General features: G+C 36.4%; 1 protein-coding gene across 1 annotated transcript in view; it reads right to left on the minus strand.

Moving 5' to 3' along the window:
* Positions 1-22650, minus strand: part of LOC128994190 (la-related protein 4-like) — an 89907-nt gene extending 67257 nt beyond the window's left edge. Inside the window, exons 1-4 of the mRNA XM_054418562.1 lie at positions 22560-22650; positions 22233-22297; positions 12471-12722; positions 9480-9594 (exon numbers count right to left, since the gene is read on the minus strand). Coding sequence (XP_054274537.1) covers positions 9480-9594; positions 12471-12722; positions 22233-22297; positions 22560-22650 — 523 coding nt within the window. The remainder of the gene's footprint in view (positions 1-9479; positions 9595-12470; positions 12723-22232; positions 22298-22559) is intronic.
* Positions 22651-25603: the final 2953 nt, after the last annotated feature.

A 25603-nucleotide genomic window follows, 5' to 3' on the forward strand; every position in this document is an offset into this window, starting at 1 on the left:
CTAGCAAAATGGACGTCACTCAAGGCACATGCCAATGAAACATTGCATCATGGGAAGGAATAAGAGATTCCGTCGTCATCACGCAGCCAGCTGAGTATCTCTTTACATTTTCATAAAAAAGATTCCATAGAGTTACCTCTGACTTGGATTGTAAGTTATATAAAGTGCACGTTTTATAATAGTTCTTTTCTTACGTTTAAACTGTAATCAATAACTTTTTCCTACAGTCACCCGACAAAGTTGGCTTCCTTGTACTGTTTATAGTACAGAAAGCTGCTAATTGCTGCATATTTATACTTTGTCGTACGGTTTTATACTTTGGCGCACAACAGGATTCCAACAAAACAACACAAAACAGCGTGGTTCTATTAAACACGTAATCCGTGTACGCTTGGAAATAGGTTGGCAACATTTAAAGATAATAATACTATGAGCAGCTGATTGACTATTATAACTACGATTTAACCTGTCATTTCGTGTTTATAGTTTATGTTCTCTTTTCGGTATTTCGGAACTTTCTGGTCTTTTCTTTTAAACGTTTTTAAAACATCCCTACGATCTTAAAAAACATGAAAATACCTTTAAGGCATTTTTTAGGTGCGGAAACCACTGCAAATTAAAAAAAATATACGGAACTATTTTCTCAAGTCGTGGAACACATTGCTTGCCGAGGAAAAAATGGCGGAGTGATATGGACCGGGGACTGCTTCCTCTAGGGCACCTATTTGAGTTGCCAGCTGAACCTAAAAAAGTGTTGTCATAGATAAAACATACTCCCTTAGTAGATTTCGGTATTTACTCAGGGGAGGTATAGAAGAGGCTACGATGACAGCTGTGGGCTTCTTATTAGCTGAGGGAACGCCATTATCGTAACAAAACGATCAGTAGACGTCGGCCTCAGTGGTCTAATAGTTATCGTGCCGGGCCTGTATGCTGAAGGCCCGGGTTCAAATCCCGCTGGTGACATTTACTTTTTGTCCAAAGATTTTTTTTATTATCAGCAAGTTTGGTTGGTTTGGTTCGGTTATGACAGTTTAATTTTATTATTAAGTCATTATAAAATTTTATTTGAGCAATTTCTAGTTTTATTTAATAAACAGAATTATTTTTTCTATTACTGTACTAAACTTTTGTTATATTATTTCATTATCAGCAAGTTTGGTTAGTTCGGTTAGGTTATGATAGTTTAATTTTATAATTAAAAAATAATAAAATTGAATTTGAGGCATTTATAATTTAATTTTATGAACAGAACTATTTTTGCGATTAGTAGGCCTAAACCTTCATTGCCAATGCATTCTCTACTACAGCGCTGTTCACGGAGGAATTTTGAACTAATGCCTCATTCGTACCTCCCCTAAGTCAGACCCGTAGATTTCTCATCCTTATGGAACAGCTGAAGACAATTTTATTGTTAGTTCTGTACGGTTTATGTAGAGGTCGTGTTTTGTTTACAATTTGTTTCCCGTTATTACAGCCATTTAAAACCTTGATTAACCAAATAATACGATCTAATCATAAACAATAACTTGTCCCCTAGTTATATAACCAAACAGTAAAGCACAAATCAAGAAATTAACCCTAAATTAATAGAAACAAAGTTTCGTCGACACTAACGCCCATGTGTCACGTACATGAACTAGACACGAAAAGCGTGCTTCAAAATTTACAATGGGATGAGAAGTCTACTTGTGTTGATTAGTCTATGGTGTTGTATAGTGTTTGAAAGACTAATTATTTTACAGTATATGCTTTATAGTGGTTGTAGGAAAAATATGATGTGTAACACGAGTGCAAAAGGCTTTTGCTGCACTCGAGATCATTCCGCACTCGCCTGCGTCTCGAGCGTAAACGTTGCTCTCAACAACACTGTTTACCTTCCCCGTAGCAGCAAACCTAAGCACTCGTTAAATCTAATGTTATTTAGATTGGGAATAAATGTGTCTTAATTATGGAAATATTTTAGTAAATATGTAATCAGACAAGTTGAAATTCACTTAGTCTGCAGGTTTGCTGCGGCGGGGGTATTTTATCTATGGTATTGTTTACGTCAACATTTTTGAGTTTGAGTTTTGAGTGGAAATGTATAATACATTTTGATTCCCCTTCCCCTAAACTCAAAAAGTGCTATCCCCAGGCGGTTTTCATCATATATTTTATTTTTATTTTGAGTTTCTAATGGTGATTTGATTTTCCCGTAAAACCCCACAAAATAACGTAAAATCAAGTTTTCTCGTAAGTGCCCCGAACGAATTTGACAAACATTAAGTAAGTTATATAGTCCATTAAATTCTGAACAAAATGGTACAACTCACATTGCTGTACAAATTACCGTTCAAAAGTTATTGTAACTTATGTTATTTTCCCATTAAAAAACCTCCCAAAATAACGAAAAATCTTATATTATTTAAAACCCCGGTTTTGAGTTATGTCCACTGTATATATATATAACCAATGGTTATGTCATAGGTAAAACATATTGTTGCGGGCTTGACAGGTTCTTTAACTTGGCGATTTTATAATAGCTATTTTTATTTACACTAATACTGTATTCTGTATTTCTGTCACTACACTGACACTACACTGTCACTAGACTGTCACTACTCCGGCGGGCGGTGGCTGCGATGATTCTCGGAAGACTCAACTCAACTCAACTACCGTGTGCCGGAAGACGGTCCCTTATATAAGTTTGCCGTGGAACATTCTGGAGACCCCTAGTAGCCTAGACAAAGGTGTTTACGCCGTAGAACTGTAGAATGTTCTGGGCCCCTACTGAGGTAGTCCGTTGACATGGGTCTATTGTCTATCACTGGTGCGTTCGGAGAATCCCATGTTGAAAAACAACCCTTTTGAGACGGTGCCTGGCTATTGTTGCGCGGGGCTCCTGACTTGTAACATGTTCTTAATTCTAAACAAAATTGTGCAGCCCATCATTGCTGTAAAAATTACTTTTTAAAAGTTATTTTAACCTTTGTGATTTTCCCTATAAAAGTATCAGTATCATACACAGTGGAACCTCGATAAGAAGACCCTAGATAACAAGTCACTCTTGATAACAAGTGTATTTTTCAAATCCCCTTCAATTTATTTTACCTCTAAACACATGTAAGAAGTCAACCTTGGTAACCAGACATATTTTATAATCCCTATGAGAGTCTTGTTATCAAGGTTCTACTGCAGTTACTCCCACCACCCACGATAAAGGTTTTTGACAAGCTAATGGGAGAAAGTATGTGTCAGATTGCTGGTACGGTTTATTTAATTTTCTAAATTAATCTATATAAATATTTAATACGCAATACGCTAAATAGAAAGTTTGTTCCCGATAAGGTTTATCTTCTAATATATAAAATTCTCGTGTCACAGTGTTTGTCTGCAAACTCCTCCGGAACGACTTCACCGATCGTTATGAAATTTGGTGTGTAAATTCTGTAGGTATGCGAATCGGACGTAAACTATTTCCCGTTTCGAAATTCTTAAAAGGGCTCCGCCCCAGTGGCTCTGGAGTTTCCCATGTTAACCTTATGAGAAATGGAATTAATGAATCTTAACAGCTGTTTCAATTAAACAAGTTGGTTCTGTTCTATGATGTTCAATAGCATTAAAGTTACAAGGATTACCAACAGGGTGCAGCACTATTATTTCTTTTACATTTATGACAACAGCTAATTTGCAACCAAAAGGTGAGTGAGCGTAGCGAACGAGCTCCAACCCAAAAGTGAGTGAGCGTAGCGAACGAACTTCAACCAGGACGTGATTGAGCGATGCAAACGAGAGATGCGAGTGAGCGTAGCGAACGAGCTAACCTGAAGGCAAGTGAGCGCAGCGAACGAGCTCCAACCTAAAGGTGAGTGAGCGTAGCGAACGAGCTCCAACCCAAAGGTGAGTGAGCGTAGCGAACGAACTTCAACCAGGACGTGATTGAGCGATGCGAACGAGATCATCTTGAAAATTAAACGTAACGGTACTTTCTTTCCATCGGTCTGTCTTAGGGGAAACCTATAACTTAGGCGATACGAAGTTCGCTGGGTCAGCTAGTTTCTCTAATAAAATTCGCCCCCTCCCCATATTATGCACCAAACAAGCATAATAATTTAAAAGTCATAAATCTCAGTTGTTTCATTATCGTTTCAGCTCAAATAAAATGTAGCTGCTATGAATTAAAACTGGTTGTGTTTTGAGGTAAATTTGAGTAAAGAATATTTGAAGTAAATGATGAATTTGATTGATTTTGAAAGATGATAATCAGTATACCTGTTACGTTTTCTTTTTAAGGAATTTGTGGCCGGTCGAAGACGGTGAGATAAATGCTATTGAATTAAAAACTCATTTATTTTAGACACCTTTGAATGGCCTACAGTATGCCCGTGGTGTCCATCCATGTTTAACCGCAGGGGGCCCACGCTTGCGTGGGTTCGTGGCCTGGGCGACCACGCGGACCCTAGCTCTCCCAGAGGGGAGGTAATTGCCCGGTGTTGGAACCGGCACTTCAGGTAGACCACAAGCTATGGACGACTGGACAAGCCAGCATCTTTGGGTTGTACCCAAAGTGAGAGTACCCAGTGACATTCCCTCCATTCAGGGTGGTGGGGTGTTCAGCTCTGCTAGTGTTGATTAAGTTCATAGATCTTTCACCTGCCTGTAGCTTGTGGTTGTGACTGAGTCCTACCTGTTGTGTACGACTGACATTTTGTGAGGCATATCCTCGACTTTGGAAGTAGCCTCGTCCTGGGAGGTGAAATAACTAGCCCCCAGAGGGGAGGTAAATGCTCCGTGTTGGTATCGGCATTTTCAAGTAGGCCACAGACATGGACGACTGGGCATTGGGTCCCAGTGACATTCCTTTATCCAGGATGGAGGGGTGTTTAGCTCTAGGAGAGATGGAAGTGCATCATAATCTCTAACCTACCTGTGTCTGTGGTTCTTTGGGCTTCGGCCTGCTTGTTGTGTGCGACCAGCATTCAGTGGGCAAATCCTCGACTTTGGAAGTAACCTTTCCTGGAGGTGAAAACGGGCAAGTACCCGTAGCTCACGGGGACACTCAAGGGCAACGTAACTTTCCGCAGTGTGAGGGCAACGGTTTGTAGGCACTTATGCAAACCAATCCCTGTCTCTGAGTACGGACGGTATGGTTATCTTGAGTGTGGGGGGTTCTTCCCGGAACCTCAATTGAGTCAAGGGTGTCGCCACCTCTGGTGGATAGGTTCATCCGGGTGGGTCCCACTTCTATACCTGCCTCCTTTTGGGAAACCCTGATGGCCTGGCAGTGATGTTGGGTCTGACGGGCAAACGAAGAGTAGATCGGGTGCTGGGTCCGAGCCCGCCAGGGGTATCTGGGGATCTATCGCTCTGGTTATCTCTGGTTTCCCAGCAATGGGTAAGGCCTCGATCGGGTAGTGGTGTAAATGGGAGGTTGGGGTTCCCCCCGTCAGCGTGCTGACGGTCCCCTTCCTCCTGGCTATTGATGGCGGGTTCTACCTGTCAGGGATTAGATAGGTCCCGAGTGTTGCTTGCACTAAATGCGTCGGGGCGCTCTACCATGGACCTCTAGGTCCTGACCTAGTGGAACCCAGGTGGAGTGACGCTTAAACAAGCAGCCGGAATCCCTGGTTAGGATTGAGGGGCAACCCTCCTTCCGAAGGGTCTGCTTCGGCAGCCGGCGAGCCTGATGACCTTAAGTCATCCGCCCATGATGTGCTAAAGGTTGATGCGTAAGCTTCGGCCTACATCATGGGGCCCGGGTATGTCCTAAAGGATAGGTACCGGGTATGCAGTCAGGGGGCTTCGGCTCTCATGACAAATAATGTAATGTAATGTAATGTAATGTCCATCCACCCGAACCATTAAAAATTGAGCTTTAATGTTGATGAAAAGCAGTGGCGGCATTGGCGGGCTCACAGGGCCCGCGAGCTGGAGGGGCCCGCGAGCCTTGAACGAGATTTTTGAAACATATAAGGGTGTTTGGTAGAAAATTTTCATGTCTAATTTTTTGTTATTTGTCAGTTGTACTAGAAATTAGAGATACAAATATATAAGAAAAATTTTTATTTTGAATATCAAGCGAGATATGGAGCTTGAAAGTAGTAAATTTTTCATCTTTGGTACCAATTCACAGGGAGAATGGTTAATGCGATTCCCGCCAAAATTGGCATTCAGGTGTGGAAAAATAAGATAATAATCATAATAGCTATTATAATAGATAATAATAGCTATTTAAAATTAAAATTTTTTAAATTTTTGAAAACTTTGTTACTGATTTTTACTGTTTTACTCAAAACTCAAACTCGAAAATGTTGACGAAAACAATATCCATATACTATGGTACAGGGGAGAAAGTAAAAATTGTCTGCAGTCATGCGGGTTGCATCATCTCTTCTCTGGCCTGCATAAGGGCGCTATGATGGGCCGTTTTTAGAATCGATATGGCCACCATCGGGTCACAACAGGAGAGGCCCCTCTATTCTGTTACAGCTAAATGAACTCGGCCATTTGTTAACGATTAAATTGACGAATAAACCTAGTAGGCTAGGACACTAACTAATTCCATTCTTTCATTATTAATATAGGGGGCTGCAAGCAGATTTGTTTATCTCTTGAGTTACGGTACGTAAAAAATGTTACCTTCGGGTTATGGACAAAATCAGATCGGTTCGAAACCGGTTCGCTTTTTTTAGGTATGATTTTCAATATAGAATACTGTAACTATTTTCAAGCCGAGCAGAGCCTGGCCTAGTAGCTTAAAAGATCTAGCACAAAATCAGAAAGTTGGGCTCGAGTCGAGCTTTTACCGGTACTTCGATGAAATCGCGAGTCGCGACCCCAGAAGGCGTCTGCGAGGATTACGACCACGCGCGCAATTTAAAAGATTCACGCTTTTGCCGCGATCGCAGGTGTCGACGACAATATTTTCCCAGAGGTGACAATGACGATTTCTCCGTTGCCGCGGGAGGCGTTCAGGATTTTGCTGCTGGCCGGTAAAAAAGCTGGTACCGGTACCTACGTATATTTTGGTGACGGTAGATGTTCTAACACTACATTTATATTCTACAAGTCGGAGATTACAAAGATTGCTTTAAAAATAATTTGAACATCCTAGTATTTTACTATGTATATTTAATTAATCTGTCATCCTCTTACAGAAGAATTGAACCATAGACTAACCAACGTATGTTTTATCTATGATTGAACGTATCAATGATTAGCATTACACATAGTATGAATAAGTCAACCCTAAGGGTATGTCTTTACATTTTTATCCAAATGCTGAATTTGTGACACAAAAGCTGGATGTTTACAGCTGTTATGTTAAGCAAATTATTTTATGCCAAAAGCTATTTTAGAATCTTAGCTTCGACTGCTAGACTTTTTAGAAATTAAAACTTAGTTTCTAAAAAACTGGGACCCTGAACTAAAATTATGGCTTCGACATTCCCTAGTTCTCAAAATTATCTTTCTTTCAACACAAAAATCATGAAAATCCGTCTAGTGGTTGATTCAGAATCGTGAAATAAAAAACACTGTTTCGTTTTAATATTATAGATAGATTTTCGTTCAACGCTTGTTTTGAACATAACCTAAAGTGTAGGATTTGAAAGATAAGAAGAGAGAATAATTAGCTCTGTGATTGTGAATATATTTTTACGCCAGAAGAAATATGTAGCAGAAACTGCAAAACGTGTTTCATTAAACCTGTTTCCTGGAAAATCAAGAAAGAAGTATGAAAGAGCATACGAACTTTTTTTCTTCTTGGTGCGTAAGTAAGAAAGTTGAAATAGTATATTTCGTACCTAAGGCCGAAAATGAGGTTTTGCCGGCTCGAGATAGTTTTTAAGTTCGAGACGAAGTCGAGAACTTAAATCGATCGAGAGCTGCAAAACCATTTCGGCCCGTAGTACGAACGCTATTTCTCACCACACTATACCATATTACCACTATTCACCACTATAATAATGCACACTGATAGTCAACACAACTACAACTTTAAGGTTATGTAAAGAAATAATTTGAGGAATCAGCAAAAATAAAAATAAATAGTTGCTAGGCAACGGCGACAATAACACAATGCTATTGCAATGCTATGGATTTTGATTGTGTATTTAAAATGCATTCATGTTTTAAGTAAGTAAGCGGACAGCTGATTTTGCGGCCCCGGCCTGTAAAAACCTGCTCGGTCCCCAAATTTCGATGACAGCAAGGCCCCACTAGAAATGACAGCCGGCATGGCCAGCAAAACGTAACTTTCAGCCACCAATTAACGTATGTAATACAGCCAAAAACATCATAGTGTGGTGAAAAATTAGGCCTACTTATTTATTCTATTTATTTATACTGATTATATTGCTGTTGTAGTCTTGAAAATAAGTATCACTTAAAGATATTTCAACTACAATCAGCTGGTACAGTGTTTCCCATTCCGTTCAACCATAGACTAAGCAACACAAGGGAGTATGTTTTATCTATGGTTCAACGCTTGGGTTTAACCACGATTACTAGAAAAATACTAGAAAATATAGTAGGCCTAAATAAAATAAAATATAGAAAATACTAGAAAAGATACTAGAAAATGGGTTTAACCTATCCTAAAATCGTGCTGTATAGTTTTTGAAAAACTAACTATTTATATGCTTTATAGTGACTGTAGGAAAAATATAATGTGCAACTCGAGTGCAAAGTGCAATTGCTCACTTTGCTCACTAGTTGTACAAATAACTATTGCTCACTAGTTACACAAATAAATATTTTTCAATTCACGTGCTGCCCCGCAGCGTTGAAATAAATATTATCTGTTTATATCATCTTCCTTTACAATACTTCTTTCCAGATAACGTACATTTACGTTAGTTCAAGGTCGATAACTCGTCTTGGAATTAACCAATTCAAACAATCATATCGAATGAAAGCCTTTATTTCTGTGAGTATTTTAAGCCCAAAACATATATATTGACTAAAATAAAATGGAGTTATTTACCATCGATTGCAGAACTACAAACTAGACATACCAGTCTGTCTACGTAGACATTTGGATGACGACGATGTAAAATATTTAACATATTAAATACAAACCTAGTGTATGGAAAGCTATTTAGTAACAACTATAACACAAGTTTAATGATATGATCTAAAACGACATTACATTAAATCTAAAACTATACAACTTTACCAATTGTGTTAACATGTAAAAATAATTAATTACAAATTTAGTTTTATTTACAAAGAAAGCTTCTACAGTTATACTACAAAGTCAATATGTAGATATTTGTTTCCCTATGAACTTTACCAAACGTTTATTAAGAAAGAAAAAAGTTAATTTATTTTGATTTATTATCCTTCCTAATTGGTTTATTTGGGATTTTTGCTATACGTTGATAAATTCAGATTTCATTTGGAATGTTAACCATTGAAATAAATAATTGTGATTCTATTGACTAAAACTGATCTATTGTGAGGGGTTTCTCACATTTACACTTCTAGATACATACCATCTGTCGGGGCCGCTTCGGTTTTGACCTCTTCAGTTTCTTCGGATTGCTTTAGTTTGCTCTCGAAGATGTCAGCCTCAGGGTTTAAACTTGCGGGGGTCGGACTAGTGTTCACCTATACACAGAATAGTGTCCCAAATTTTATAAAGTTCAAACAAATGTTAAATAGAAATGAGTGATCAGCCACACAATTCAGAGGAACAATTGTTCCTAATATATCCTACAAACGTTCCTTGAAAAGATAGTGCTGGTAAAAATGTCTTCCTTCAAGTGAAGGAAGACTTTTACGATAAAGAAAGTTTTCTTTTGCCCTAGGGATATAACCTGTTAGTTTTAGACGCATGGCTAAAGGTGGGCTCCGAACAACTGGGTTATGGTTAATAGTAGCATCACCAGTGGTGTACCAGAGGGGCGGTAATATTATCACAGACTTGGAGATAGTTATCTTTTATTGTAATACTCGCCTAGGGCTCTGCCCTTAACGCTTATTAAGTCCAATATTGATCTTCGAAACCATGATAAGCCGGGGTAGCGGATTTTTATCCCCCTGGAATTTTACCCCCTGGGCAAACGTGACGTCACAAACCAGGGGGTAAAATTCCGGCCGCGAACTTTTGAGTTTCGCGACATCACCTCGATGGATTAAACGCGGAATTAAACATATATTTTCACGGTTGTGAATTTAATCAGAACACATCATATTATAAAAACCTAGAATGTACGGCCCGGATTTTTACCCCTGGAATTTTACCCCCGGAATTTTACCCCCCGGATTTTTACCCCCGGATTACTACCCCCGGAATTTTACCCCCTGGCCAGATGTATAAATTAGTGAGAATGATTAATCATCTTCATTCAGTTTTAAATTAATAGTTAACATTTTATTATCAAGTAGCCTATCTTAATTTATTTGCAACATTAACTAATCAAACAGGTTTTTAATTTTAATTTTGAGATTCGAGTATCAGGATTCGATTTTTGTAGCCAACTGTTGGTTGATATGATCAAAATAAAACAGCAAATTCTGTTTACTTAGTTGAGGTTACAAAATAAATAAATAAAGATATGCTACTAAGTAATTAAATGTTTACAATTATTAAAAACAGAAATAAGAAAATCAATCATTCCATTTTTAAAATCGGCCAGGGGGTAAAATTCCGGGGGGTAAAAATCCGGGGGTAAAATTCCGGGGGTAAAAATCCGGCCCGTACATCTTCAGTTGTCTAAACGCTAGTTATATGGACAGGGGGTAAAATTCCGGTTTTTATCGCTAATCTAATTATCACACTCTGACTATTTTCATTAGACTTCCAAATCCACGGGGGTAAAATTCCGGCCACGAACAAACTTTTGACCACTCAGGTTACTACGTCATAGTGACGTCAGCTTTGCCCAGGGTGTAAAATTCCAGGGGGATAAAATTCCGGCGACCCGATAAGCCCCTAGAAATTCCACCCTACCCGGTATGGCAATCAATAGATTTTATTTCAGTAATACCTTTTACTTTTGAAGTCAAACGTGGCGAAGCCCGCGGCTAGTAGTATATATTCTGTGCTAAAAGCTAGTTACATATAACCATTCTAGCTACCACGTTGACAGTTACTACCATGCAACATCTTGGCTGTATTGCAATCTGTTATATTGCGTTCACGATACCGGTTACCGTTATAATCATTGTAGCTTCCACGTTCACAGGTAGATAGTTGTTCTCTTAGGCAATCTTATCTTTTGCGCTTTATGAAACCCACGATAACAGTTATTCTAACTGCATTATAATTTACCTCGAAAGTTGTTCAAGCTAATATACCAAGTTTATTGCTCTTCTGTCTGTTTGTAGTTAGTGAATAGGATACTAGTTTTTCTTACTTTACAACGTTTGTAGTACTTGTTCAAGTCAATATAGAATGTTCATTATATTTCAATATGTTGCGCAATAGCCAAAGTTATAAGTTCAACTTTGACAATTCACGCTAATTCAGACACCACTCGGAACACATTGACAGTGGTTCAATCTGTCATAGTATCCAGGATGACAATCCTTACCATTAGTTACCGGTACCACATTAACCGCGTTTACTCTATAAGAATAACGTTAACAGTTAACTAAACTCGTATATAAGTTTAACAATCTGGCAGATTTTTTTGTGTCGGAACCACGTTATCAACGATTTGAATTATGTTTACCTCAATGGCCTAGGTTGTTAAACTAAATTTTCTGTGGTACAGTTGCGTAGTTTTTGATAAATGAATTCTCATAATTTACAATTTGGTATTTTGTTGGGTCTAAAACCCGTACATCAGTAAAATTTATGAAATGAACAACAACCAGACAAGAGCCTAAATGAGCAATTCTCCATCCAATATAGATAATTTGGCATGCTTAGGCCCTATTTGGCTCTTTAAATCCTAGATACAAAAGTGTGTTAAAATCCCTACACTATAATAACGTATTATTTTTTGGAAAAAATATGGTTACTCTGTTATTATAATCATTACAACGGTTACATTTTAAGAGCGCGTTGTTTACAAAAGATACAACCAAATTTTATATCGTGAAAGTATTTTTTCTGACATAAGGTAAAATCGTACTTAAATTTATATGATGGTTTTACTTATCAGGAATGAATGAAATGATCAGTAGTAGTGGCATGAAGGGTAAGTATTCAATTTACCAAAGGTATCTACGAAACATATTCAAACGAGAATATTATTTCTGTGATTTAACACGACTCCTGAACGTTGTGGATCCTGTAATCCCGAGGAACAATCGCAACATATGTCTGAGACAATCATCCCCGACACCATCAAACAGGTTGTTTACGTTTCCCGGGTTCCATATGGATGCTTCTCCCACGTGCTGTCAACAACTTTTATCGATCTTCCGGAGATCCTGGACTCCCTGGACCCTCAGGGACCTGTCGTCATCCCCCAGGACTCCTAGACCTCGTCCTCTGGCCCCCCGATGTCAACATATGGTCTAACCTATCCTACCTTCTGGATGATGTAGCAACGGGCCGAGTATGCGGTGCAGATGTAGGTGCCATCGGCGTCCAGGCAGGCTGCCAGGGGGTCCGCCACTTTCTTGACTGGCACTCGGCTACAATGGGGCATCTCCTGAGGACATGTACATGACCGGACCGACCTGTTGAGTTCGTAGGTTCGACTGGTGATGCGCCGACGCTCCTCGCGGACACGCGCGTGGGTCACCCCAAGTGCAACATCGACCCACCCCACCCAGCATCTCTACCTTCAAACTGTGTTATCTGAGAGTTTCAAAATAAATTGTAAACTTGTACACTTTTATTGGATAGCGCGATTAATTTCATTCATATCAATGGATAAGAACGTGTTTAAATATAGCCAAGTAGTGTAGTTCCTTCTCAAAAGCGACAATTTGTGGTTAATCAGTAATCCTGAACCATACGCAAGCTGTCAGGGTTGACAATGTTGTGTTTATTTTTCTGTAAAAGACCTCGTTTTATAAGTTGTATGTAGTTAAATACAAAATATGCGTGAACAGACTGCAGTCAGTTTATTTTATTCAGATAGTTTTACGAAAATACATTATTGATTGCCCTTGTTGTAAAAGTCAATACACAAAACTCCCACTTAGGCTACATGTAAAAATATAAACTATACAGGGTTGAAGCCACGGTACATTCAATTACTTTAACAAATAGTCAAGATAGCCTAGAGCTAAAAACTTGGTACAAAGTGATTCGGCATTAAAATCATGTTAACACATTATTCAGTGGTGCCATAGACCAAGCAACACTGGGAGTATGTTTTCTCTATGGTGTTACGCTACCCCATCAGGAGGACGGCCCGCTAGGAGTCAGAAGAACATCTTAAATACGTAGCCATAGGTTGATATGTGCATCAAACATCAAATTAAAGGACTTAACTAGTAAACTACAATGCCGTGAATTTGAACTCCAACGGAAAACTAAGTCAAAAATTGCTGCCATTCAAAGATGTCTTGAATCTGCCATTTTGAGTATTCAAATCAAAATCAAAAATTTTTTATTGGCATGGCTTGAGTCACATTATTCAAATACAATACAATAAATAAAATACAACATTCACATAAGTAACAAACCTCTTTACCTATTTTTAGCATAATTTTTTACAGAATAAAAATGTTTTTCAAATAGAAATATTTTAATTTTTCGTTTGAAGGTGATGTCACTTATTGACTTAAGCTTGTTGGGCAGCAAGTTGAACAACATTATAGCATTGTAAAACACATGGCGTTTAAAAAAGGAAGTTTTGTGTTGTGGGATATTTAAATCGGTTCTTTTCCTGGTATTGTAATTGGAGTGAGGGAATAAAGGTTAAAAAAAACTATGGTTTTGCTTTAAAAATATCAAAGTGTTGTAGATATAGATGCAAGGAAAAGTGAGTATTCTTAATTGAATGAAAGCCGATTTACATGAATCTCTTCGACCAATGCCAGCAATAACCCGAACTGCCTCTTTCTGGAGCGCAAAAATATGTTTTGTTGCACATGATTCAGATCCCCATACCGTGACTGCATATGAGAGATAGGGGAAAACCACTGCATAGTATGCTGAGAGAAGAACAGTTTTTTCTGCAAATGGAGCCAGCCGACGTAAAACAAAAATTCCAGAATTCACACTTCGTGCAACAATGTCAATATGACATTTGTACTTCAGATTCTTATCAATGTTAAGCCCTACTTCAAATTGTTCACAGACGACACCGCAACATCGTCAATCGAAACACAGAGATTAGATTTACTCTTTGATGATATGCTGAAGTCAATTAAGGCAGTTTTGTCATTGTTTATGACGAGACCATTATCCTGAAACCATTGGACGATTTTATTGGACTCCAAAAAAGTAGTTACTTCCATAGCATTGTGGGTAGGTTTCTCCAAAACAATTCATGTGTCATCCGCAAATAGACATAGATGGGCATCTGCAATGCAATTACCGATGTCATTTATGTACAGGATAAATAAAACAGGCCCTAAAATGGAACCTTGAGGCACACCAGCTTTGACAAACAAGACATCAGAATTGCACTTTTTCAGGGTGTTATTTTCTGTGTATGGTAATTGAACGACTTGCCTTCGTCCCCTGAGATAAGAAGACAACCATGAATTCGTTACTCCTCGTACTCCAATGTTGTCAAGCTTTTCTAGCAATAAATCATGAGATACCATATCAAAAGCTTTCCGCAGATCAAAGAAGACTCCAGAGGCCGATGCTCCTTTGTCTAATGCATTCACAACCCTATCGATTATTGAAAACATTGCATTGACGTATAATCAGTAAGATCAGTAGTCCTGATATTTAAATGGATTGTTCTTTTTTGTTGTTGTTTGTTTTGTAAATAATATACACGATGTTTATGTTAACGGTGATTAATTTGATGTAAATCTGTGTTATATGATTATTATTAATCTTTGATAACAACCACCAATTTTGGCTCACTTGCCCTGGAATTTTGAACATTTTGTGCGTAGAGTAATTAAATATAAAGTCAATTTTGAGGTCTGAAGTTTTATTAAAATTCCTATACACTGCTTTAATTATTGATATAATTTTGTATTGCAAGTCATAAAAACAAAGAAGTTTGTCGGCCATTTTTTTCCAATTTGAGGAGTGTAGCTAACTGTTGTATGAAACAAAGATTACAGCTAATTTGTTATAGCAATCTGCGGTTATATACAAAACTAATATTTTTGAACTTGGTTCTAAAGTTCAGAGAGCTCATAAGCCCAGTAATATGAATGATTTACTGTTGTCGAATTTTGAACGTAAATTCACAGTCATTCTTTCTCACGGACTTTTTAAAACTTTTTATATTAGTGGGTTTTAAGCTTCATTTCCTGTTTTAGGTATATCTTATCCCTTTTCCTTTCCTATAAATGATAAACATAACATAAAGTATAACACAATTCCAAAGTTCAAACACCAACTCTCAGCCGTCAGGGCTGTGAGAGCCAAAATTGACCACTGCGCGGAGTTGGACATGTGCCGCGAGGGATCCGAAGTGACCACTGCGCGGAGTTGGACAGTCGGTTTTGACAGATTTATGACCACTGCGCGGAGTTGGGATAAGCCCTTGACAGTAGACCCACCTTTGACGAATCCAAACTGATTGGGGCACAAAAGTTTGTTGTGATTCAGGAAAGTCAACAACCTATTTAAAAATGCCTTTTCAATCACTTTGGAAAATGTTGAAGTTATTGAAATAGGTCTAAAATTATTCAGATCATGAACACTGCCTTTCTTGTGAACTGGCTTTACAATGGATAATTTTATTGCGTCTGGAAAACTTCCCGTTTGAAAGGAGTGGTTGATGATATGAACTAAAGGATCTACTAAAAATTCACAACAGGACTTCAGAAGCTTTGATGACACGCTATCACAGCTTGATGATGGCTTTGTTTTCAAGGACTTGATTAATTCTAATACCTCCTCCTTAAGCAAGGTAAGCACAGGTGTTACACCTGTAAGCACAGGTGTTAAGAAAAACGAGGTTTCAGAAGAAACAGACTCCAAATTAGAAGAAGAATTTCGGAAAGCATTTACATTTCCACTACCTACTTCCACAAAAAATCTATTGAACATATTAGAGACCAATTTTGGATCACTAATACTTGTACCACTCTCATCCTTGATGTTGAAAATATCAGAAGATGGTTTCCTCAAACCTCTATTTTCATTTACAATCTCCCAGACAGTCTTGGTTTTATTAGAAGACTTATTTATAATAGCAAGCACTTTAGATGACTTGGCAGCTTTGATACTATTCCTATACTGTCTTTTCAACGAGAGAAAGTGTTGTCTCATGACGTGAGAAGTATTTGAACTGCTGAGATTTGTTTACATTTTCTTCGATACAAATTGTTATAAGACATTTTTTAATACAAATCAAGAACATTTTCAAAGTTTCTTTAAGTATTTCTAAAAGTCTTTAATATCAGTTAGTCTTAACAGTCTTTTTTTCATACATCGTTATCTTGAATTATTAACATTTTCTTAGATTACATTTTTTTATATAAGACATGTTTAATATCATTCAAGAACATTTTCATACTCGGTTGTCCGTTTGAGTACGGGTTTGCGGCAATGTGTTTTACTAAATAAGAACTCGGCCAACAATGTACAGGGTGTCCCGTAACTCTCTGGACACATGTAGCGTTATTGCTTAGGTCAAGACAAACACATTTCGCCATAGGAACATGGGTCTGTGGTGCCTAGTTTTCCGTCCGTCTTTATTTATGTGCTATTTAGAAAAAGATTAATAACTCCTCAACGGTTTGAGATAAAGCATTGAGATTTTGCAAAAATGTTTATCTTATTAAGACCCATTTTCTTTTAAAATTATACTTAAAAAACATCAACCGTTTCAAAATGGTGGCCATTTAAAATATTTTATGCCAAATTTCACGAAAACCGTTAGCTTTACAAAAAAATTGCAAGAGACAATAAAGTTAGTAAATTTTATATAGTTTTCAATGATTTATTTGTTAAGAATGGATAAATAATAACAGAAAAATGTCTTCTTTTCCAAATGCATGACCACTTTTCTCCATTTAAACCATGCTTATACCTACTCCTATTGCATTGTCTAACATTTTTAACATTTTTACTCCTATTGCATTTTGGTTGACTCTATGCATAATCTAAAGCTGGCTGAAAACTGGTTAATTTCTAATAATCTTGTTCTAAATAATGATAAGACAAAAACTGTTTTGTTTAACCTTCGTGAAGTACACAGTACGCCAATGGATGAGAGAAATCCAAAATTTTTAGGATTAACTTTTGAATCTACTTTGACATGGCATGACCATGTTATAGTTTTAAAAAATAACCTGAGTTCAAGTATATTTGCTCTTAAACAATTATGTGGCGAACTAGAACGGCCTTCTCTCATACAGGTATACTATGGACTTTTTCATAGCCATTTAAGCTATGGGTTACTTGTTTGGGGGTCTTCTGCTCATGCAAAAGAAATTTCCAATTTGCAGCAAAGGGAAATTAGGGTAATAGCTGCTGTAGATAGGCACCATGATTGCACTGCTTTTTTTTAAAGATTAGCAAATATTAACACTGTTTTCTCTATTTATTAAGCAATGCCTGTTATATTTAAGACCACAATTAGATAAGTTAGACTATAGGAGAGATATACACTGCCATAATACTCGTCATAAATCTTACTAATATTATAAATGTGAAAGTTTGTGTGTTTGTTTGTTTGTTTGTTTGTGTGTTTGAAGTTCAATCACGCATAAACCACTGGACGGATTGGGCTGAAATTTGGCATGATGATAGCTTACATTCCCGATTAACATATAGGCATATTCTTATCTCAAAAATCCTTTCGGGCTCCGCCCCAGTGGCTCTGTAATTCCCCATGTTAACCTTATGAGTATTCATATTTAAAGGGAATTAAAGAATTACAGAAGAACTACAGAAGAAGAACAGAACTACAGAACCTGTAAGAATTACAGTTACCTAACAATGTATATGTTCTCTCACTGATTTGAGAAAGCAAAGTGGCCAATTCGCTCATCAGTGAGACAATGTTAACATTGTCTCACTCTAATTACTTTGTCTCACTCCAGATTTGCAACGTGAGTGCACGAAATAGTGAGCGCGTAACATGCAGGCAACGTCGTATGCGCGCGAAATACGTTGGCAGCACTGGCTATAAATCAGCTGGTCAGCTGTTGTACTATTGTATTTGTCACTTCACATTAAATGTTATATTAAAAGTTCACTTCTGTGTAAAAATAGGTTATGTTTCTTCACCAATTTATTTGTTTTATGGCAACTGTAGGAAAAGTGTAATGTGCAACTCGAGTGCAAAGTACAATTACCTCACTCGAGAAACCATTCCTCACTCGTGAGTAAGGATTTCTCTCGAGTGAGTCAATTGCTCACTTTTCTCACTAGTTGCACAAATAACTATAGTCAGCTGTTTCAACTAAAAAAGTTGGTTCTATGATATGGAAAAGCATTAAAAAGTTATAAGATTTACCACCAGGGTGCGGCACTATATTTTTTTTGCATTTATGAAAACAGCTAATTTGAACTAAGCAGCAACAAAAAACTGTGATTCGCAATGAGAACTGTCAAAGTAGGATTGTTTACGGTAATGTTTATGTTTTTCATTTCATGAATAATTTGTGATATTTTGCGAATTGTTGATAATTTATTTTTCTCTATTGTTTAGGTGAAGTGGTAGAACATTATGGCTATGGTAGATGTGTAATACTATAGAATACTGTAATTTAAAAAAGCAAATTTTATCAAACTGTGTCCTCCCTTACTGCAAACGCAAAGCTTGAGTATAACTGCAATACGCATTTTATACTTATATTCCAACCCCGTACGAAGGACGGGTACTCTGCTAGTGTAATATAAATCTTCCTTATGTTACTTGCTAAAACTGATAAAAACCATTAATTTTAAGCGGTAAATTTTATAACAAGTTACCAATAGCCATAAGATTACTTAGTGATAAGGATTTCAAGATTAAAATAAATAACTTTCTTTGTAATCCGCCATTATACTCAATAGAAGATTATATGTCAAGAACACTGAATCCACTAGATTTTAATTAATGTTATGTTATGACTAATTTGACGTGCCAATGTATTTGTATGGAATATTAACTGGCAAATAAAAATCTCATTCTCATTCTAAATCTATATTCACCACTTACCATCTTTCATATGTATTTACCGTCTTGTGATTCAACAGTATAATTGTAAATATATTATTACTAGTATTATTAGACGTATAATTTATTTGTTTTTTTCAGGTAATTTAATAACACGTACGATGCTGATCAAGAAGTTATTGTCTAATAGTAGTTTACGCGACGATTGCGTAAAGATAGTGTGTTAACGATACGAGTAGAAAATTTAAGGTACGAGCCTTAGCGAGTGCCTTAAAAACTTCTACGAGTGTCGTTATAGTGGTTTACGTAACGATTGTGTTAAGTTAGTCTTTACGACACGAGTAGAAAATGTAAGGCACGAGCCTTGGCGAGTGCCTTAAAAACTTCTACGAGTGTCGTAAAGACTATTAACGTGAGTTGCGTACACTACTTTACCTACGTCAGTTTTTTTAAGTACTAACAATCTGGTTTTTAATTACTAACAATCATTACTCATAACATCTTAGAGAGGTTATGTCATTCATTGTAGAATTATAGCTCAGTGATTGCAACTGAAAGTGATGCAACGACTTATTGTATTATCAGAATCAGCTGATTTCATGTAATTACGTGTTTGTAAAATTTCGTTAAATAATACCTATAATACGTTACTATTTTTCAGGCAATAGCTTCTGCTAGCAGCATTCTTACCATAAATACTGTATCAGATACATTTAGGGAAATATTGCATATTTAGTTGGACAACTGAATAATATAGTGAAACAATTAATTTACAGTTAGATCTCAGCATCGAATATGTGGTCCACAACGAGTTGGGTGAAACAATGGTTGGAATGGTTAAGAGGTTTTCAAAATAAACCATAAGCACATTTTCATTTATCAATCTAACCTTATTTTGTTTCGTCCATTTAATGAATTGCTGGTATGTAATTTCATACATTTGTTTCAATTTTGGTGGCAAAAGATTAGCACAAACAGTTTGTGCTCTCATTTCCATCTCGTCAACTTCACTTTCACTAAAACTGAAATTTTTAAATCAGTTTAATCATTGACTATATATACCTATATATAGTACCTGTAGGTATATATAGTCAATGGTTTAATCTACCTTCCTTTAACCACCAACTGAGGGTTAAAATTACGCGAGTATCAACAGGAACAAGACGGACCAACAATTAAAATGGTCAACTGATCAGCTGATCAGCTGATTAGTTGACGTTCGAAGCATTACAACTTTACTTATTTTCTCTCAATCCTTGAATCTCATTGGTACGTTACCCGTGTTGTTATGAGAAAAACTATGCTGTTATGAAATGAAACTGCCGTTATGAAAGTAAACAGCTGTTAAGTGAAACTTTTCAATTCTAAGAACTGAACTGAAATGGCTAAATTAAAAAACTGTCGTAGGTAATAGTAGTTTACGCAACGATTGCGTTAAGTTAGTCTTTACGACACGAGTTGCGTACACTACTTTACCTACGACCGTTTTTTAATTACTAACAATGTTAAAATTGTTTGATTACCGAATGTTAAAATACAACAACAGTTTTATCAATGTTTGTATTTAAAAAATATCAAACATCCGAAACTCTAGTTCATAATATTACGTAACACGTCACCCGTACTATAGTCAATGGAATTATTTGAATTTTATTTAGGTTTAAATAGCTTTGTGCTTATTCTCTTCAAATTGTCAAATAATACAGAACATATATTTTTAAAATAAATTTAAAATTGTATATAGTATAGTTTTAAAACATGTTAAATGTTACCACAGATCAAGATTTCCACAGTTTTGTGTTAGGTGTAAAATAGTCCAGGAACAGCTGATATTATCCAATTAACAATAGATCACTTTACTTGCATGGTAAACTTAAAACAAAATGAGTCTAATACCGCACAAAACTGGGTTTCTGAGTGTTTGTTATTCTATTACCAATAGACGTAGACACATTTCAAGTTATTAAAAACCTTCTCATGCATGTAGAGAATACATCGAAATAGTTTCATCATAATCTGTTTGGTCGTTTTCCCAGAGAAGAGAGCGTAAAATGCCATCTTGGGTGTTACAGACAGACAGAAATTGAGATAACGCGCGTTTCGGCTTTCCTATCGTATGGAAAAATGAAAAAATAACCGAAACATTTATGATTCTACGCAATGTACAGACCAAACTCTAATTTTGTTTATATAGATTAGCTAACCTAACCCAACCTAACTCAATTTTCAAAATTTTATTTGCTGACAAAAAAGACATGCGAGGAAGATAGGTTGGACTTTCAAGTATTCCACTACACCTAACATTCCGTAGAGAGATTATATTGACAACTTTATGTTATTGATAAGGCTGAGACAACTAACTGACATCCCCCATGTCAAGGAACTCCAGCTTTAACAGTAACCCCACAATCAATAATTTCTCAAAACTATGATAGAGGGTTCATTCATTGGCACAGAAGTACGATATGAACTGACGCGACGTGACGAAGGAAAAATCAAACTTACGCTGTAACGGATATACCTCCCTTTGAAGTTAGAATATGTCTTCCCAAAAAAATATTTTCTTTTGAAATAAAATCATATTACACTGACGAAATCACGAAAGTGTTTAACTACAAAAGATCCATCAATACGATTTTAATACTATTTAAACGTTCTTCCAAAGGAATATATACCATATAACATACTAATAATAACTCCGATGACGTACGGTATGGGGAATATTTTATTCATTGAATGATCAACCTAATTTGGCAACTAACGCAATTAATATCATTACTGTTTTTACACTTACTCTTTAAACAATGCCAAATGCTCAAAATATGTATATTTCACGCAATTTGTCGCAGTTAGATGAATTATCGTAAGCCTTTAAAGTAACCGTCGATTTCGACGGATTTCACCTAGTAAAGCAAAATCTTTGGAAAAAGTTAGAGTCTCCTACGGGTTTCGAACACGAGACCTCCTGATCACTAGTCCGATGCGCTATCAGCTAAGCCACGAATGCCGCTGGAATCACATCGTTTCGTTACGGTAATCGTGTTGCCTCAAGAGAAGACATTAGCCATTATAGATATGACGTCACCACACCTTTAGCCATCGTCCTTCCCGTATGCCCATTCCGGCGGCGGTGTGTGTATTTTCTAAAGACAGGGCTGCCACATATACAACACTAAATTATACACAACTGCATACATGATATACATATAACATGTTTCTACTACTAATGAGATTTGAGATTAATCAGTGTCATTAGATGAATTATGGAAAAAAATACAAAATATATAATATTATACTTTTAGTATGTTACAGTTAAGTAGTTAGTAGGAAACATTTTCACTTTAATTTTTTCACAAATGATTTTTTATTTACACGGGCAGCACGTTTCCTTCCCGTTGCGTTCACATTTTATTTCACTTTGTGTGAGTTCACTTTGTGTAGTTTTGACATTCCTGTGCTTCTTCTTTTCCTCTCTAACTCTCAGTTGAGCCACCAGCATGGTGCCCATTTTATCACCAACACAGTGTTGACATTTTTTTTCGTAACCATATCGACCAATCGATTGTCAACCGACCGAACAGATCGTTTTCGAAAACCAAACCAGTCAACCACTGGATCGACGTCGACGACAACCAAACGTCGACCGTTTTCTGCTGATGTCCCGCCAAGCAAGAGCAAAGCCAAAGCCAATCCTCACCTCCTAAATTGCATTCCTATCATAAAAAAATACTTCTTGGGCTTCTAAGCCTAAGTTATTATTAGCACATCCAAAAAATATGACTTATGCTTCTGAATTGTTATGTGTGTATATATTCACTTTACTGTTGGGTTGGGATTGTTCAGTTAGTGAGGTCCTACATCTGCCACTGTTGTGTATCGAAATATTTATCTAGCATGCATTTGTGAGTCAAGACGGACTATTTATTTTTTATTTTGTATCGAGAGTGACATAGCCTATTGCATTGCTAAATGGCCAAATAAATAATTGAAGCAAGTTAAGCCTAATTAAATAAACACCGAGATGGTTCATTAACGAATAGGCCTATGGTAAAAGGTTTTAACTTTAAAACTTTCTATGAACTAATATATATAACAATAATAATAGGTAATTATCAGTTTTATCAGGTCCGTTCCAGCCAGCAGCGTATGAATTATTGAAATATACAATATATTAAACACCCTTGTGGCTGGAAAATGCTTTAGCTACTGAAAAAACAAAAGTAGCCTTTTAATATGATACAGGAACAGGCTCTCACTTGGTTTATTTTTAAGCTTATGGGTAAATGTGTAAAAGAGGACTGGCACAACACACTAAATGACTAAATAGTTCCTTCTCTTGAGTTTCGAGTCAAACTACCCTGTCGTGTTTTGTTTTCCTACTTGGTTTAATAACTATAAGGTTAAACGATTCTTCCTTTAGTTGTCAAATCATTATTTTAAAAGGTTAGGTATACCCAAGCAAGACGCGTTATTTTTTCACAAGTCTTTTTAGTGTGTTTTAATCGACAATCGATAGCAAGTGATGGTCGATACGACTACAAACGATATTGAACCGATATTTTGTCAACACTGTGGGGGTGATAAAATGGTCACCTATCAGCATTGACTTTATAAGGTCTGACCATAGACTAACCGTATGTTTTTATCTATGGTCTGACTTAGGGGAGGTACGAATGAGGCATTAGTTCAAAATTCCTCCGTGAACAGCGATGTAGTAGAGAGCACATTGGCAATGAAGGTTTACTAATCGCAAAAATAGTTCTGTTTGTAAAATAACATTACAAATGCCTCAAATTTAATTTTATAATTTTTTTATTATTAAAACTATCATAACATAACCGAACTAACCAAACTTGCTGATAATGAAATAATATAACAAAAGTTTAGTAATAAAAAAATAATTATGTTTATTAAATAAAACTAGAAATTGCTCAATTAAAATTGTATAATGACTTAATAAGGGTGAGGTTCATAATGTCCAAATTTCACAAACTCCAACGTATAAATATTAAATAAACAGTGCGTTTCTTAACCTCCAAATTTCATAAACTCCAAAACTATAACTTTCAAATAAGCACCGTTTCACAATGTCCAAATTTCACAAACTCCAACGGTAATATATAAATAAACAGTACGTTTCATAACCTCCAAATTTCATAAACTCCAAAACTATAACTTTCAAATAATCACCGATTCACAATGTCCAAATTTCACAAACTCCAACGTTTAAATATCAAATAAACAGAGCGGTTCATAACCTCCAAGTTTCATAAGCTCCAACGGTACAGTCTCTGCCAGAAGTCGCTGCAGAGGTTGCCGTGGTTCGGTATGTAGGCGCTACACGTTCTAGTGTTGTAGCGGCGCAACACGAAGCATCATTGTTGCTCCGTAATTGCTTTCTTAAGGGTATAAGCAAAGGGAGTATGTTTTATCTATGGTATAATTATATAAGAGTTCCCATAGTCCGATCATGCTAGTTCGCGAACTCGTTCGAATAAACGTACGTTTACACGTTTGTACCAAATTTAATCAAAATCGGATGATTTTTGCTCGAGTTATCGCGCTAACGGATACACATATAAATATATATTATATATATATGAATTTGAACTGATGGTGTTTTTGGTCTCTAGGGACCTCAAAACGAAAAAGTAAATCGGTCCCTGGACCAGGTCTTACCATGAGTACTACGGTAATAGCTTATTCCCTATAGGGGAAATTCGCTAAAATGTAAATTTGATTTGCACAGTGTGTGCTAACACATATTTGAGTCACACAGCTGAGTGTTATTCAATCATTAAAATGTACGTATAATCAGTAGTTGAGCGCTGGCGAACGGTGCCTGGTATCTGACTGTGGCAACCACTAGAGAGACTTCTGGCCCAGACGCACAATTTGTTTTTCAGGATTTATTTTGCCAACAGTGTCATTTAGAGGCTTCTGATTGATAATATAGGTTTACTAATTGAAAAATTAGTTTTGTTCATAGAATAAAATTGTAAATGCCTCAAATTAGATTTTATAGTTTTTTTTATTGTGAAATTAACGTCATAAACTAACCAAACCAACCAAACGTGCTGACAATGAACAAATCTAATGAAGGTTTATTAATCGAGAAAATAGTTGTGTTCATAAAATAAAATTATAAATGCCTCAAATCCTATTTTATAATTTTTAATTATAAAACTAAACTATCATAACCTAACCAAACTTGCTGATAGTGAAAAATCGAATGAAGGTTTTATTCGAAAATATGTTTCTGTTCATAAAATAAAACTATAATTGGGTCAAATTCAATTTTATAATGTTTTAATTATAAAATTAAACCATCATAACCTAACCAAACTAACCAAACGTGTTGATAATGAAAAAGTCCAATACAAAAAAATAGTGCTACGGGTGGGATTCGAACCCAGGTCCTTCGGAATATCAGCCCAGCACTCTATCCTCTACACCACCGA

Source organism: Macrosteles quadrilineatus, unplaced genomic scaffold (genome assembly GCF_028750875.1).
Source record: "Macrosteles quadrilineatus isolate MER2022 unplaced genomic scaffold, UCM_ALF_1.0 Scaffold_5__1_contigs__length_97177068, whole genome shotgun sequence".
Classification (NCBI taxonomy): domain Eukaryota; kingdom Metazoa; phylum Arthropoda; class Insecta; order Hemiptera; family Cicadellidae; genus Macrosteles; species Macrosteles quadrilineatus.